The sequence below is a fragment of the Megalobrama amblycephala genome, linkage group LG3, assembly GCF_018812025.1.
Source record: "Megalobrama amblycephala isolate DHTTF-2021 linkage group LG3, ASM1881202v1, whole genome shotgun sequence".
NCBI lineage: Eukaryota > Metazoa > Chordata > Actinopteri > Cypriniformes > Xenocyprididae > Megalobrama > Megalobrama amblycephala.
Window position 1 is genome coordinate 10,405,242 of NC_063046.1, and position 15,540 is coordinate 10,420,781.

Consider the following 15,540-nt stretch of genomic DNA (forward strand, 5'->3'; position numbering starts at 1 on the left):
GGGTAAACTACAAATCCAATAATGCAATATGCTTAGACAAAACTTCCTGCCCCGGAATATGAAAACCTGCAGACGCTTGAAACGTTCAGAGCCTCTGAGGGAACAGAAGAGGCCGTTTTCAAATATGCGAATTCCTTTCGGCAAGAAAAATCCATAATCCTGGCAAAGAAACACCCAAGGGGCTGGAAAATATGTACGGCATTATTAATGTACGCGAGCAGGCCAACAGAATACTTGCTTTCTTACTGGTAGTATTTCAACAGCAAAGCAGCACGTTCCAACAGGAGTTTACCACCATTTACCAGTGCGATAAAGGCATTAAAGAGCAAAACAGCTGAGCTTTCTCTCTCCCACCATCTTTCAACGCTGTTATGAAGATGAAGACATCAAAGAGTTACATGGAGTCATAAAGGTTTCTATGAAACACTTGATTTACAGACTTGACAACTCTTGAATCTTAAGCGGTCCTGGAGGGAAGAGGAAGATGGGAGACACATGAGTATCTGAGCGTGAAATTATGATAACAGACTCCTAGAGTACAGTGGTTCACAACTGGTGGGTCGTGACCCAAAAGAGGTTCACAGGTTTGTTTCTTCAGAGCAATGCTGAATGCAAAATGCAACTGAACATATAATCATGCATAGTTAGGAGAGTGAAATAAATCCACTGTTAAAAAAAGAAGTGAAAATGCTTCATTCATCTTTTGATGTTGATGTGAAATGATGTATGTCGAATAAAAAAGGTACAGTATTTCATCTGTCACTTGTAAGAAGCCACCCACATTTGACAGTATAGATTATGATTGTATGACAAACAATTTTGGAACTGTGTTCAGTCGCCACTTCACATTCAACCTAAAACCTGTGTGCTATAAATCCACTTGAGAACCACTAGTAGTGCTGTCAAAAGTACCGACTTCGGTATCAAGTCGGTACTGAAACTTTTAAAATGTGACGATACCAGCATTTCCCCCTAGCATTTTGAGATTCTCAAACACCTCTGATTGGCCATTGTGTTCACGCACTCAACACAAAACATGTTGTAAAGCACTTAAACAGATACACACGGGAGCGTTTGAAAGCAGGCGTCTATCAGCAGATCAGTCTGTCAGCGGATATATTAGGAATACACTGATAGAACAACATGTTTTTGAAGCATTGATCATTGTAGCCAATCGCAGACATATCTGTTGAGCGTGTGAACACAATGGCCAATCAGAGGTGTTTAAGAATCTACTCAACAGTGCTCAAAATACTAGGGGGAAATACTGGTATCGTCACACCTCTGATTGGCCATTGTGCTCACGTGCTCAACAGATATGTCTGTGATTGGCTACAATGATTAACACTTCAAAAACATGCTGTAAATAGACATCTTTGACGCTCTTCGCCAAGCGCTTACACAGATACACACGGGAGCTTTTGAAAGCAGGCATCTATCATCAGATCCCTTATATATACGCTGATAGACGAATCCGTTGATAGACGCCTGCTTTCAAATGCTCCCATGTGTATCTGTGTAAGCACTCAGTGAAGAGTCTACTTACAACATGTTTTTGAAGCACTGATCATTGAAGCCAATCACAGACATATCTGTTGAGCGTGTGAACACAATGGCCAATCAGAGGTGTTTGAAAATCTGCATCTCATTTTTAAAATTTCAGTACCGACTAGTGTAGCATACAGAAAAACGTAAAAGTCTCTGGATGAAAAAGAGGTTAAATAGAGATAGGGCATTTATTCCACAGCAGTGTAACTGACTGCATAAATTGACCACTTTTCCCTCTTGCACCCACAATTTGACAAAATTAAATCCCTGAAGAGCTACGAACTGAACTAAAGTGACCTCTAAATCAATGGGGCTTGCCACACTTGACACGGTTAAGCCCACCACATTTCAGCGCAGAGATGTCTCACCTTGGATGGTTTGGCAGAATTTCGGGCTGCTGTCTGCAGCAGTAGCAGGTCCATCCGATGAAGAATGTATTTCCCGGATCACTCGGTGTTCCCAGCCAGAGAAGGAATTCGCGGCCTGGCCCACTGGCGAGATGAACAGTCTTTCCTCTTTAGTTTGAACTAGGCCAGTCTGCAAGAAAACACATGAGGTGGAACAATCAATAACAGCACATGAGAAAGCCTTTATCTGGATAGAATTTGTAACTTTGGAAGCAATCTGTGAATGTTCAGAATGTTCAGAAAAGATTGTCCTGTAAGATATTAAAAAAGATGCAAGTCATGTTTTTCAAAAGCAAAAAATGTTTAAAGAATTCTTATTACTCTATGTAGAATATAATGACTATTACATTGATTGCATTAAAATATTTCACAATTTTTCATTTAATTTATATTATTATTTTTTGAATTTAAAAAAGTGGCAAGTATATTTATATACACATAGATTACAGTATATTCATATATTTAGCAACAAATAATTTTTATTACTTTTAATTACTTTAACAAGCAGATTCTGCAGATACTGAAAACAACAAATAGATATACATTGATGTAGATATACCAGAAACTGACTGCACTACCTGAAAAAACAGCTCATATTTCATCAGCTTTACTTGCAAAATGACAGTGCAGCCAGTCAGATCGAAGGACTTTAAATGGATGTGATTTGGATAAAAAATTTTTTTTTTTTTTTTTTAAATCTCAAAAAAAGCTCTCATTAAATCACTATAAAATTAGAAAAAGACTGAAATTTAAGTCATATGTACTAACTTTATGGTGTTTTTGATCGCTATGAACTGCTCATTTAATGATATAACTTTAATTTTAGGTGAACTATTCCTTTAAGATTGCATAGAGTATCACAGATGATGTGACCCCTTCAGGAGGTTTTCTGTGACAGCAAACCCAGGATCATTCATCATAAGCCCCTCTGAGGATCTCACATATACGAAGCCTTGTTTCCCCTCCATCTGACCATGACACCCCTCGTGGCTTCAAGGGCACAAAGATGTGAAATGTGAGAATAATTTATCTCCTTTTGCCAAGGCCCAAATCTACAGAGTCAGCATCAAATCTGCTGATAGCGTTCAGTCAAGCAGGATAGTCCAGACTGACACTGCATCCATGCAGCACAACGGAGGTTTTGCTGGAAAAAAGAGTGGAAAATGCACATTGATGGAGGTGAGGGAGATGTGCATAAAGCCCCAGGCGGGTGGAGGAGGAGGAGAACATGGGAGTGCTGACAGGAAGTTGCCCACAGAGGCTGTAAAACACACGCTTTCATCACAACATGTACAGACAAACCCCTCATGTACCAGGTTAAACAAAGTACAGTTGCATATGGCTACACTCTGAGGAGAGATAGAGCCATAAAAAAGGTCTGAAATGACATTAACAGGCAGGAAGACCTTGTTATGGTCCTCTTGAACTTCAACATTGTTTAAACAAGCTTACTAAGTAGAAGTTAGTAAAAGTAGACTCTGTGCTGGTCTAAAGGTCTCTTTTTAAAACCTAGTGAGCTCCCTACAGAGACAACAACCTTCTAAGATGCCTTCTTTTGCAAAAAAGCAACAGTTGCATCATATGCATTCTTCACTGATTAAGGGAATACCATAATGCATTGCAACAGTGGAAAAAGTTAATCCAAAATGGTAATTATAACAATGAATATACTTAAAGGTGCCATCGAATTGAAAATTGAATTTACCTTGGCATAGTTGAATAACAAGAGTTCAGTACATGGAAATGACATACAGTAAGTCTCAAACTCCATTGTTTCCTCCTTCTTATATAAATCTCATTTGTTTAAAAGACCTCTGAAGAACAGGCGAATCTCAACATAACACAGACTGTTACGTAATAGTCGGAGTGTACGCCCCCCAATATTTGCATATGCCAGCCCATGTTCAAGGCATTAGACAAGGGCAGCCAGTATTAACGTCTGTATCTGTGCACAGCTGAATCATCAGACTAGGTAAGCAAGCAAGAACAATAGCGAAAAATGGCAGATGGAGCGTTTCTTACTGTATTCATGGAAACAAGAGCCGTCGCTATTTTTATTTTTAAACACTTGCAGTCTCTGTATAATTCATAAACACAACTTCATTCTTTATAAATCTCTCCAACAGTGTAGCATTAGCCGTTAGCCACGGAGCACTATCAAACTAATTCAGAATCAAATGTAAACATCCAAATAAATACCATACTTATGCGATTAGACTTGCTGCATGACGAACACTTTGTAAAGATCCATTTTGAGGGTTATATTAGCTGTGTGAACTTTGTTTATGCAGTGATAGAGTCGAGAGCTCGGGAGGGGGCGGAGAGCACAAGCAATTAAAGGGGCCGCAGCCTGAACTGGCGCATTTCTAATTATGCCTCAAAATAGGCAGTTAAAAAAATGAATTTAAAAAAATCTATGGGGTATTTTAAACTGCAACTTCACAGACACATTCAGGGGACACCTTAGACTTATATTACATCTTGTAAAAAAACATTCGATGGCACCTTAAAAGGGTTAGTTCACCCAAAAAAATTCTGTCATTTATTACTTACCCTCATGCCGTTCTACACCCGTAAAACCTTCGTTAATCTTCGTAACACAAATTAAGATATTTTTGTTGAAATCCGATGGCTCCGTGAGGCCTGCATAGGGAGCAATGACATTTCCTCTCTCAAGATCCAATAATGTACTAAAAACATATTTAAATCAGTTCATGTGAGTACAGTGGTTCAATATTAATATTATAAAGTGAAGAGAATATTTTTGGAGCGCCAAAAAAAACAAAATAATAACTTATTTAGTGATGGCCGATTTCAAAACACTGCTTCAGGAAGATTCGGAGCACAAATGAATCAGTGTATCGAATCATGATTCAGATCGCGTGTCAAACTGCCAACGGCTGAAATCATGTGACTTTGGCGCTCCGAACAGCAGATTTGATACACTGATTCATTTGTGCTCTGATGCTTCCTGAAGCAGTGTTTTGAAATCACTAAATAAGTCGTTATTTTGTTTTTTTTGGCGCTCCAAAAATATTCTCGTCGCTTTATAATATTAATATTGAACCACTGTACTCACATGAACCGATTTAAATATGTTTTTAGTACCTTTATGGATCTTGAGAGAGGAAATGTCATTGCTCCCTATGGAGGCCTCAAGGAGCCATCGGATTTCAACAAAAATATCTTAATTTGTGTTCCGAAGATTAACGAAGGTCTTATGGGTGTGGAACGACATGAGGGTAAGTAATAAATGACAGAATTTAAATTTTTGGGTGAACTAACCCTTTAATTTAATTAAAGGCACCCTATGTAATTTTCGCCACTAGAGGTCGCTTATTCAGAACAAAGGCGTAGCTTGATGAAGCCGTGAATGAGTGTGGATTCATAGGAGTTGTCATCTTCACCTCCACAGCCGATGGAAAGCAATCCAACGGGCAGAAATCATGCTCGTGGATGAGCTAATGTATTAAAGTTTTATTAAAGGTCCTCTAAGCGATGTCACGCGTTTTTAGGCCAAAACATTTTTTGTCACATACAGCAAACATCTCCTCACTATCCGCTAGCTGCCTGTCCCCTGAACACACTGTAAAAAAACGCGGTCTCTGTAGTCTCCACAGGCTCCAAAAACAGCAACAAAAACAAACTGGTGCAGCCTGGACCACGAATCATAATAAACACGCTCCAGCCAATAACCGACAAGAATGATTTTAAATGCGCGTTCATGACTGTTTCAGGAAGCACGGAGGGGAGGGGGAGGAGGAGGAGGAGGGAGGGTCTAGCTAGCCTCTGTTTTGTTTGACAACACTTCGAACGTCAACAGGAAGTTACTCCGCTCAGGATTGCTTAGAGAACCTTTAATGTTACTGTTGTATGAAGCAGTGCGAGCCAAAAGCTGTGGGAGCGGAACAAGGATGCTGGAGCGATATGAAGTGATAACGCAGATATGACATCATTGACAAGTGCATGACGTCACCGTTTTCACAAATTTGTGTTTTTATAGTCGACACCAAGACAATAATGGTATCGTTTTCAGAAACTTGCACTTTGAAACATGTTTTCAAAAGTTTTCATTTTCAGACCCCAAAACGCTGTTGTCATCTAAATGAACAGCCAAAACTTATAAAAAGTTTTCACCTGTTCCATAAGCGCCACCTACTGTCAGAGAGAGAATTTGCATTTTCATTCAGTCTGTCTGCTGTTTTTGTTTTGTGCAGGTGTGTCTTATGTAGCATAATTTCACAAATCTTAAGTCAGATCATTCTGTTTTTACTTTAAATCCTATAATTAAATCTAATTTAAATAAGAACAACTGCTCTTGCTACATGGGAGCAGCATCTTTGTTTGGATCGTAGTTAAAATGCAGCGGTGCCTCTAGATGGCTAAAGATATTTTTGGTTTAAGACCAGTTTAACCTGTTATAGAGCAAATAAACAACAAATAAATGTGTTTAATTAGGACAGCATACACTACCAGTTTGGGGTTGGTAAGATTTTTTATAAAAAAGTATGTAAAAAAAAAAAAAAGTGGCTCAAAAATCAGGCATCATTTCCACCATCAAAATTGTATTTCCTCATGCTGAGCAAATCTGCAAGAGAGAACCGTCCACGTCACTGACAGCTGTCAGACGGGGCTAGTTAAAACACACAGCTGATCTTCGACTCATCTGCACAACCGTTAAGAGCTTCACATCTGCTCGCCGTCAGTCTCACTTTAGGTCTCAAAAATGTCTGACCCTCCTCATCACATGTGCGTAGAACATTTACAATAACAATGAGCTCATTTTCCATATAGAATAAAGAGGGATGGGACTAGTTGTCCGTTAACCGAACAGTCAATTAGTGACGTTTATCAATAAGGTTGGTCAGGACACATCAAAGACCACAAACCATGGCCAATCAGCAAAACCTGCACTCTTACCAATCAGATTAACTGACAGCTTGTGATAATAGAGTCCCCCTTTCCGGCGTTTGATTGATGGCATTTATGATGGCCCTTCAAAGGAAGTTTGAAGGATGGAATGATTGTAATGGGACCAAAGTCAGGGAAAGTCTTTCTCAAACAAACAGCTTCTCTCTCATGGGTGGGCCTGGAATGCTCACAACCACAAGAAGTCAAATAACCACCACATATTCAAAGTGTGGTCGGGTGAATCTCATGAAAACATGTCAATGTCACATTTCAGATAAATAATAAGAAATTGCTTTATGCATAAAGAAAAAAAGCATGTTTTTAGGACCATTAAGCAATTACATGCATAGTGACATTATTTTCATGACATTTGAGCACATATCTCTTCTTCTAATATGTATAACTACATTACGATCACATTACTACATGTTTCTCTACTCACTGGTTGTGTCAAAAACAGGTTTCATGTAAAAAAGTTTGGGGTCGGCAAGACTTTTTAATGTTTTTGGGGAAAAAAGTCTCTTTTGCATACCAAGAATGTGTATATTTCTATCAAAAATACAGTAAAAACTGTAATATTGTGAACTATTATTATTATTAATTATAAATAATCTATTTGAATATATTTTAAAATGTAATTTATTCCTGTGATCAAAGCTGAATTTTCAGTATCATTACTCCAGTCTTCAGTGTCACATGATCCTTCAGAAATCATTCTAATATGCTGATTTGATGCTCAAGAAACATTTCTTGCTATTATCAATGTGGAAATAGGTTATTTTCATGATTGATTTTTTTTTATGATTTTTTGATGAATCGAGAGTTTAAAAGAATAGTAAAATAGAAATCTTTTGTAACATTACAAATATATTTAAGGTCACTTTTGATCATTTTTTTTGCATCCTTGCTGAATAAAAGTATTAATTTCTTTCAAAACAAAAAATAAAAATCTTACTAAACTCAAACTTTTAAAAAAAGTTAGACATCAAGAAAATGTTAAACTTAATAAATGATAAAAATAATAACAATAATGAGAAAGTGAGGTTTTTGCATTATGGTAATGAGAATTGGGGGGGGCTCAATATTCATGAAAATAATGTCTCAATGCAAAAAAAATCTGATTTCTTGTTAATATTTGTGATTTTAGGGTGAAATACGTCACAAACGTATTCTTGACAGTTTTCATGCATGACTTTTCATTCATGCCTTTACAGCAGTGACAATCTCCCAACAACTCCACTCACCAGTCCACCACAAGCGTCGAATGAGGCGAAAGAATCAGTGTGATTGAGAACGGCTCCGGTATAGAAACACCGCCGAACCCTTAGAACAGGCTCATGCTGAACGCTGCCCTCCTCGCTCCTCTCCTCCATCACAAACCCCTCGGCGAGGAAAGAGTCGTCTCTCTGGAGCTGCAAGTACAGTTCCTTTCCAAAAACAGGCAGCCGTAGAAACAGGTGGTCCTCCTGCTGATGGTCCGAACGTTGTCTGCGACCTCTGCTCCACCTGTAGGCTCCCTGGAGCAGGTGCACCTCGTCTGGCCGCAGCTCCTGCGGAACGACCACATCTGTCTCGTACATGGCAGATTGCGCTAGGAGACATGCAACACGTTGTTATTTGAAAAGCACTGCAAAGTGAATAGTCACGTAATGGGGTCCCAAAAAAAAAACAATTTCCATGACTTTTCCATGACCTTCCCACCCGATTACTGGATAAGGATTCGCAAAACCATTTTCCAAAGATTATACTCAATTTCATGCAATTAAATATTTTAGTGCTGAGCATAACCAGAAACATTTGCATTCACTATCGTCATTTCTATGACCTAAAAAACACCATTTTAAAATCCCCTGGCATTTCTAAGTTTTGTGGGAACCCTTTAAGGAAAAAACATCGTCTAGTTTTATAAGTTACAGTTTAGTTTACAAGTCTGTCTGCAGTTAGTAAAGAAGGATACAAGTAAGGGGGAATAAAGTTGTTAAAACAATAAACGTGGAAATAGAGGGTACAGAAGAGTTCATAAAATGAAGCTGACGAGGTAAAGGAGCGCACAGACTCACACTTAAAACCTAGTAGGCTGCCTACCTAGACATCATGCAGCTGCTTGAGCTCACGTGCCTTTGTGATGTAACATACACTCTTTGCCAAGAGAGTTTTTGTGCCCATATTGCCTAAAAATGCTTTCTAGGAAAGCAGCTCACTAGACTACAGAATCTGGCTGCCTACCTAAACAGTATTTTTGAGCATCATACAATTGCATGAGCTCACATGCACCCTCAGGCAAGAGATAATGCCTAAAATTATTTTGAAACGACATCTAAAATACTACAAAATTAAATGAGAATGTGACTTGTGTACTCTAGTAAGTGAACTATCTAGATAGCATTTTTTGGGCATCAAGCACTCTAAACGTTGCATGAGCACTCTAAACGTCTAAAATGTGCCTAAAATACCCCTAAATAACTGTTTAGTTGACCACAGAGAATGAGACTTCTGTACTCTAGTAAGCGGACTATCTAGATAGCATTTTTGGGGGCATCATGCATTTGCATGAGCACTCTAAACATCTAAAATGTGCCTAAAATACCCCTAAATAACTGTTTAGTTGACCACAGAGATTGAGACTTCAGTACTCTAGTAAGTGAACTATCTAGATAGCATTTTTTGGGCATCATGCACTTGCATGAGCACTCTAAACATCTAAAATGTGTCTAAAATACCCCTAAATAACTGTTTAGTTGACCACAGAGAATGAGACTTCTGTACTCTAGTAAGCGGACTATCTAGACAGCATTTTTTGGGGGCATCATGCACTTGCATGAGCACTCTAAACATCTAAAATGTGCCTAAAATAACCCTAAATAACTGTTTAGGTGACCACAGAGAATGAGACTTCTGTACTCTAGTAAGTAGACTATCTAGACAGCATTTTTTGGGGGCATCATGCACTTGCATGAGCACTCTAAACGTCTAAAATGTGCCTAAAATACCCCTAAATAACTGTTTAGTTGACCACAGAGAATGAGACTTCTGTACTCTAGTAAGCGGACTATCTAGACAGCATTTTTTGGGGGCATCATGCACTTGCATGAGCACTCTAAACGTCTAAAATGTGCCTAAAATACCCCTAAATAACTGTTTAGTTGTCTACACAGAGAATGAGACTTCTGTACTCTAGTAAGCGGACTATCTAGACAGCATTTTTTGGGGGCATCATGCACTTGCATGAGCACTCTAAACATCTAAAATGTGTCTAAAATACCCCTAAATAACTGTTTAGTTGACCACAGAGAATGAGACTTCTGTACTCTAGTAAGCGGACTATCTAGACAGCATTTTTTGGGGGCATCATGCACTTGCATGAGCACTCTAAACATCTAAAATGTGTCTAAAATACCCCTAAATAACTGTTTAGTTGACCACAGAGAATGAGACTTCTGTACTCTAGTAAGCGGACTATCTAGACAGCATTTTTTGGGGGCATCATGCACTTGCATGAGCACTCTAAACATCTAAAATGTGCCTAAAATAACCCTAAATAACTGTTTAGGTGACCACAGAGAATGAGACTTCTGTACTCTAGTAAGTAGACTATCTAGACAGCATTTTTTGGGGGCATCATGCACTTGCATGAGCACTCTAAACGTCTAAAATGTGCCTAAAATACCCCTAAATAACTGTTTAGTTGACCACAGAGAATGAGACTTCTGTACTCTAGTAAGCGGACTATCTAGACAGCATTTTTTGGGGGCATCATGCACTTGCATGAGCACTCTAAACGTCTAAAATGTGCCTAAAATACCCCTAAATAACTGTTTAGTTGACCACAGAGAATGAGACTTCTGTACTCTAGTAAGCGGACTATCTAGACAGCATTTTTTGGGGGCATCATGCACTTGCATGAGCACTCTAAACATCTAAAATGTGCCTAAAATACCCCTAAATAACTGTTTAGTTGACCACAGAGAATGAGACTTCTGTACTCTAGTAAGCGGACTATCTAGACAGCATTTTTTGGGGGCATCATGCACTTGCATGAGCACTCTAAACATCTAAAATGTGCCTAAAATAACCCTAAATAACTGTTTAGGTGACCACAGAGAATGAGACTTCTGTACTCTAGTAAGCAGACTATCTAGACAGCATTTTTTGGGGGCATCATGCACTTGCATGAGCACTCTAAACGTCTAAAATGTGCCTAAAATACCCCTAAATAACTGTTTAGTTGTCTACACAGAGAATGAGACTTCTGTACTCTAGTAAGCGGACTATCTAGACAGCATTTTTTGGGGGCATCATGCACTTGCATGAGCACTCTAAACATCTAAAATGTGTCTAAAATACCCCTAAATAACTGTTTAGTTGACCACAGAGAATGAGACTTCTGTACTCTAGTAAGCGGACTATCTAGACAGCATTTTTTGGGGGCATCATGCACTTGCATGAGCACTCTAAACATCTAAAATGTGTCTAAAATACCCCTAAATAACTGTTTAGTTGACCACAGAGAATGAGACTTCTGTACTCTAGTAAGCGGACTATCTAGACAGCATTTTTTGGGGGCATCATGCACTTGCATGAGCACTCTAAACATCTAAAATGTGCCTAAAATAACCCTAAATAACTGTTTAGGTGACCACAGAGAATGAGACTTCTGTACTCTAGTAAGTAGACTATCTAGACAGCATTTTTTGGGGGCATCATGCACTTGCATGAGCACTCTAAACGTCTAAAATGTGCCTAAAATACCCCTAAATAACTGTTTAGTTGTCTACACAGAGAATGAGACTTCTGTACTCTAGTAAGCGGACTATCTAGACAGCATTTTTTGGGGGCATCATGCACTTGCATGAGCACTCTAAACATCTAAAATGTGCCTAAAATACCCCTAAATAACTGTTTAGTTGACCACAGAGAATGAGACTTCTGTACTCTAGTAAGTAGACTATCTAGACAGCATTTTTTGGGGGCATCATGCACTTGCATGAGCACTCTAAACGTCTAAAATGTGCCTAAAATACCCCTAAATAACTGTTTAGTTGACCACAGAGAATGAGACTTCTGTACTCTAGTAAGCGGACTATCTAGACAGCATTTTTTGGGGGCATCATGCACTTGCATGAGCACTCTAAACATCTAAAATGTGCCTAAAATAACCCTAAATAACTGTTTAGGTGACCACAGAGAATGAGACTTCTGTACTCTAGTAAGCAGACTATCTAGACAGCATTTTTTGGGGGCATCATGCACTTGCATGAGCACTCTAAACGTCTAAAATGTGCCTAAAATACCCCTAAATAACTGTTTAGTTGTCTACACAGAGAATGAGACTTCTGTACTCTAGTAAGCGGACTATCTAGACAGCATTTTTTGGGGGCATCATGCACTTGCATGAGCACTCTAAACATCTAAAATGTGCCTAAAATACCCCTAAATAACTGTTTAGTTGACCACAGAGAATGAGACTTCTGTACTCTAGTAAGTAGACTATCTAGACAGCATTTTTTTTTTTTTTGGCATCATACCGTTGCATGAGCTCACATGCACTCTCAGCACTCTGTGATGTAACATGCACTCTGCCAAAAGCGCGCACGTGACGTCACATCATTTCTTTCCGCTCATGAAGCCCAGAAAAGCTGTCTAGGTAGGTAGCTCACTAGTTTTTGAGACACACCCAACATCTTGAAACGTAAGCCCTATATCTGGCTCTTAAATAAACAATTTCATCTTAAATGGAACAACATGGCTGAAACCTTTCTGTAAGCTGTTTGCAGTTTAAAATGATATAAACAAGTCGGTGTTAGTACACGTTAAATGATCCAGACGAAAAATTACCATGGTAACCGCAGTTTCCGCCGTTATCTTGACTAATGTTACTGCAAAATAATATTGAGTAAATAGTAAATAGTGCAGAAGTTTTCAGGACATTTCTGTCATTTATTTCTTTTCTTTTCTTGTCTAGCACCTACATCTGTACGTTACATATGCCTGAAACTGGTAACCATGGTGAATTTCTGTCAGGAGTATTGCAGGTGCTGCAGTCTTACCTGATATTGCCTTCAGTCCAATGCAAAAGAGAATTAAAGACAAGGAAAGCAGTGGAGTGTCATTGCCGTGCATTGTTATTAGTAATATATCGTAGAGAAACAGTCTGTGTGAAGAGGGTAGGCAGTGTACGCTGGCGGAACAGCAACAGCGGACTGACGCGAAGTTTCAGAAAGTTTAATTACAGCAGACGGGGAACTCAACTTCAGGCAAAAGCTACGCCTCCGAACACACACGCCCCGCCCAACTGCGTTCGGATTGGTCGGTGAGAACTATGTAAATAGATCCCTGCAGCGTCATTGGCTATCGGTTCTGTCAGTCTGAAAAGAGGGCCGGAACGGTGCACGCGGTCCCACACATCTGAGAGAAAAGCAAATCAGCCTTTAGCAAGTTAGTCAGGTACACTCTGGCATTTATTAGGAAGCCTGTGAGGTAAATAAAAGGTATTAAAATTACATTTGTCATTCTCTGCTGAGCAAAAACATTTTAATCCAGACTAAGTTGTTTTTTTTCCTCTTAGCTGGTCTCCCAATGTGGCCAAAATGATGTTCAAATGAAACTTGACCAGCTGGCAAGCTCACAAAACTCCTAAAATCAACCAACCAAATGGCTGGGAGACAAGCAAACCAGAAGGTGGTTTGCTGGTCTAGGTTTTAGATGGGTTTGGGGTTCTTGTCAGCATTTCAGCCAGGCCAGGAGACCAGCAAAATCATTTTAATTCAACTAAGGGCAGCAAAACCACCTTAAGCTGGTCTTTTCAGCAGGACAGTGCCTAAATTGATTGCGTTCTCCACCATTTACATAGTCATAGACCATAGTAAACTTGATTGTAAATTGTTATAGCCTACTGTAGATGCAACAACTTGTCAAAGTAAGAATAAGTATTAAAAATGAATATGAAATATTATTGATTAATTATCTTTAAATAACTTTTTATACTCTTAAAAGTATAACCTTAAAAGTGCAAGTTTTGTGAAACCTTGTAAGTCATAATAACGACACATAAAAGAGTGTCTGCACAGGATCATTTGAAGTATATTGCAGTATATTAAAAGAACAACTTCAACCGCATTTCACTGCATAATCAAAATCAAATGTATAAAAAAAATGCAAATAACACCCTGACAAACAGACTGATAAAAAAGGGGGAAAAAATCCATCTCTTTGTTTTAAAGACATTCTTTGTCATCAGATAAGTTATTGTGAATCCTTATATAACAGGATCTCTGTGGCGTATGCTGGCATTGCCTGTAATTGTGCTTCATCAGTTTTAGAAGCAACAGATGTGATGTATTATTACAAATGCGGAGCATATGCAGACCTGGATAACATTATGAGAGAGTATCGATTTAAGTACTGGATGGGATTATTATATATTGAGCTGAAAATTGTCATTTTGAATGTTAGTTATTTAGTTGTCCACACAGATAAAGCATTGTAGAGTGGGACAAATCTTTCCCATAAATAGCCCATATACAGTAATTAAAGGCCCAAAACTATGTGAGGTATGTGCAAGTCATGTGATTGAACACAAAAATGCGTTTGGCGTTTTGCATGTGTGATCTTTTTACAATAAGCCTTGTTTTAATATTCAGCAAGAAAAAATAAAACAAAACATTATTTAAATGTCCTTTATTTTAAATAATTTACAGTGCATAAGGTTGTTTGTGTTGCAGCATTATGCACTAAACTGTTTGAGAAGTTAGTAAATCCAAATAAAGGTGGATTTAAGTTGTTTTTTGAGTGTGTTGCTATCCAGGATGTTTTCTAGATGTATGCTTGCCTTAGAAAACGTCACTAATTAGTATCTCATATCCAAAACAGGAGAAAGGCCTTGTGCGGTCTAGAGATAGAGCTCAACAAACCTTTGGTGTAAAACAAATTTACTCTACATTAATTTTGTGGATTCTCTTCTCAATAGAAAAACTCATATACCAGCAGGCCGTACCCTGAGAACGGAGCTCTTGTGAGTGGATAAAGTTCATTAGAGTAGGTCAGCAGAGGCTTTAATCCTATTTCAAGTGCTTTGATTTCTCATTCCTCTTCGCCAAAGTACCACAGAAGAATTACTGCTGCTTCCTGTGGATAGCGGGGCCGCTGGCACAAGTGGCCCTTAATGAGCAATGGCCATGGCAAAATGATCTAGGCTGGATACAGTGGTGATATCGGGATATCTGAGCACAGAGTGCAGAATTTATCACAAAATAAGTCTGCTGATTGTAGTTTGAAAATACAATGTACAAGCAGTTATAATGCCCTAAAATTCATAATCACTGAACCACCCAGAACACCTCAGCAACTATTCAAAAAACCTGAGTACAATTCCATAGAAAGTTAATTGCATGCCTCACAGTTTGAGGTTCATGTCCATAAACGGTTTAGGATGAGCTATGTGCCAAATGTTAATACTCTGGGTTAGGGGTTTGATCAAATCATTAAACCTGAGTATGAACAACACTACTGGTGATGCTTACTTTAGCAAACACTACTACTGATAATCATTTCTATTAAAGCAATACAAAATGTATGACAACAACATGGTTCCAAGTAGCCCAGATGCTTAGTCATCCCTGGAAAATACTTTACAAGACAGCAGTTCCTTAGGAACACAAGCACAATAACGAAAGCA

General features: G+C 38.6%; 1 protein-coding gene across 2 annotated transcripts in view; it reads right to left on the minus strand.

Annotated features, from left to right (window-relative positions):
• The window catches only part of adamts17 (ADAM metallopeptidase with thrombospondin type 1 motif, 17), a 209,238-nt gene extending 196,075 nt beyond the window's left edge, over positions 1–13,163 (minus strand). Inside the window, exons 1-3 of one of the 2 annotated variants that reach the window (XM_048183792.1) lie at positions 12,914–13,163; positions 8,111–8,457; positions 1,917–2,085 (exon numbers count right to left, since the gene is read on the minus strand). In XM_048183792.1, coding sequence (XP_048039749.1) covers positions 1,917–2,085; positions 8,111–8,457; positions 12,914–12,986 — 589 coding nt within the window. In that variant the 5' untranslated portion in view covers positions 12,987–13,163. The remainder of the gene's footprint in view (positions 1–1,916; positions 2,086–8,110; positions 8,458–12,913) is intronic. The other variant, XM_048183793.1, reaches the window with a different exon arrangement.
• Between the last annotated feature and the right edge of the window lie 2,377 nt (positions 13,164–15,540).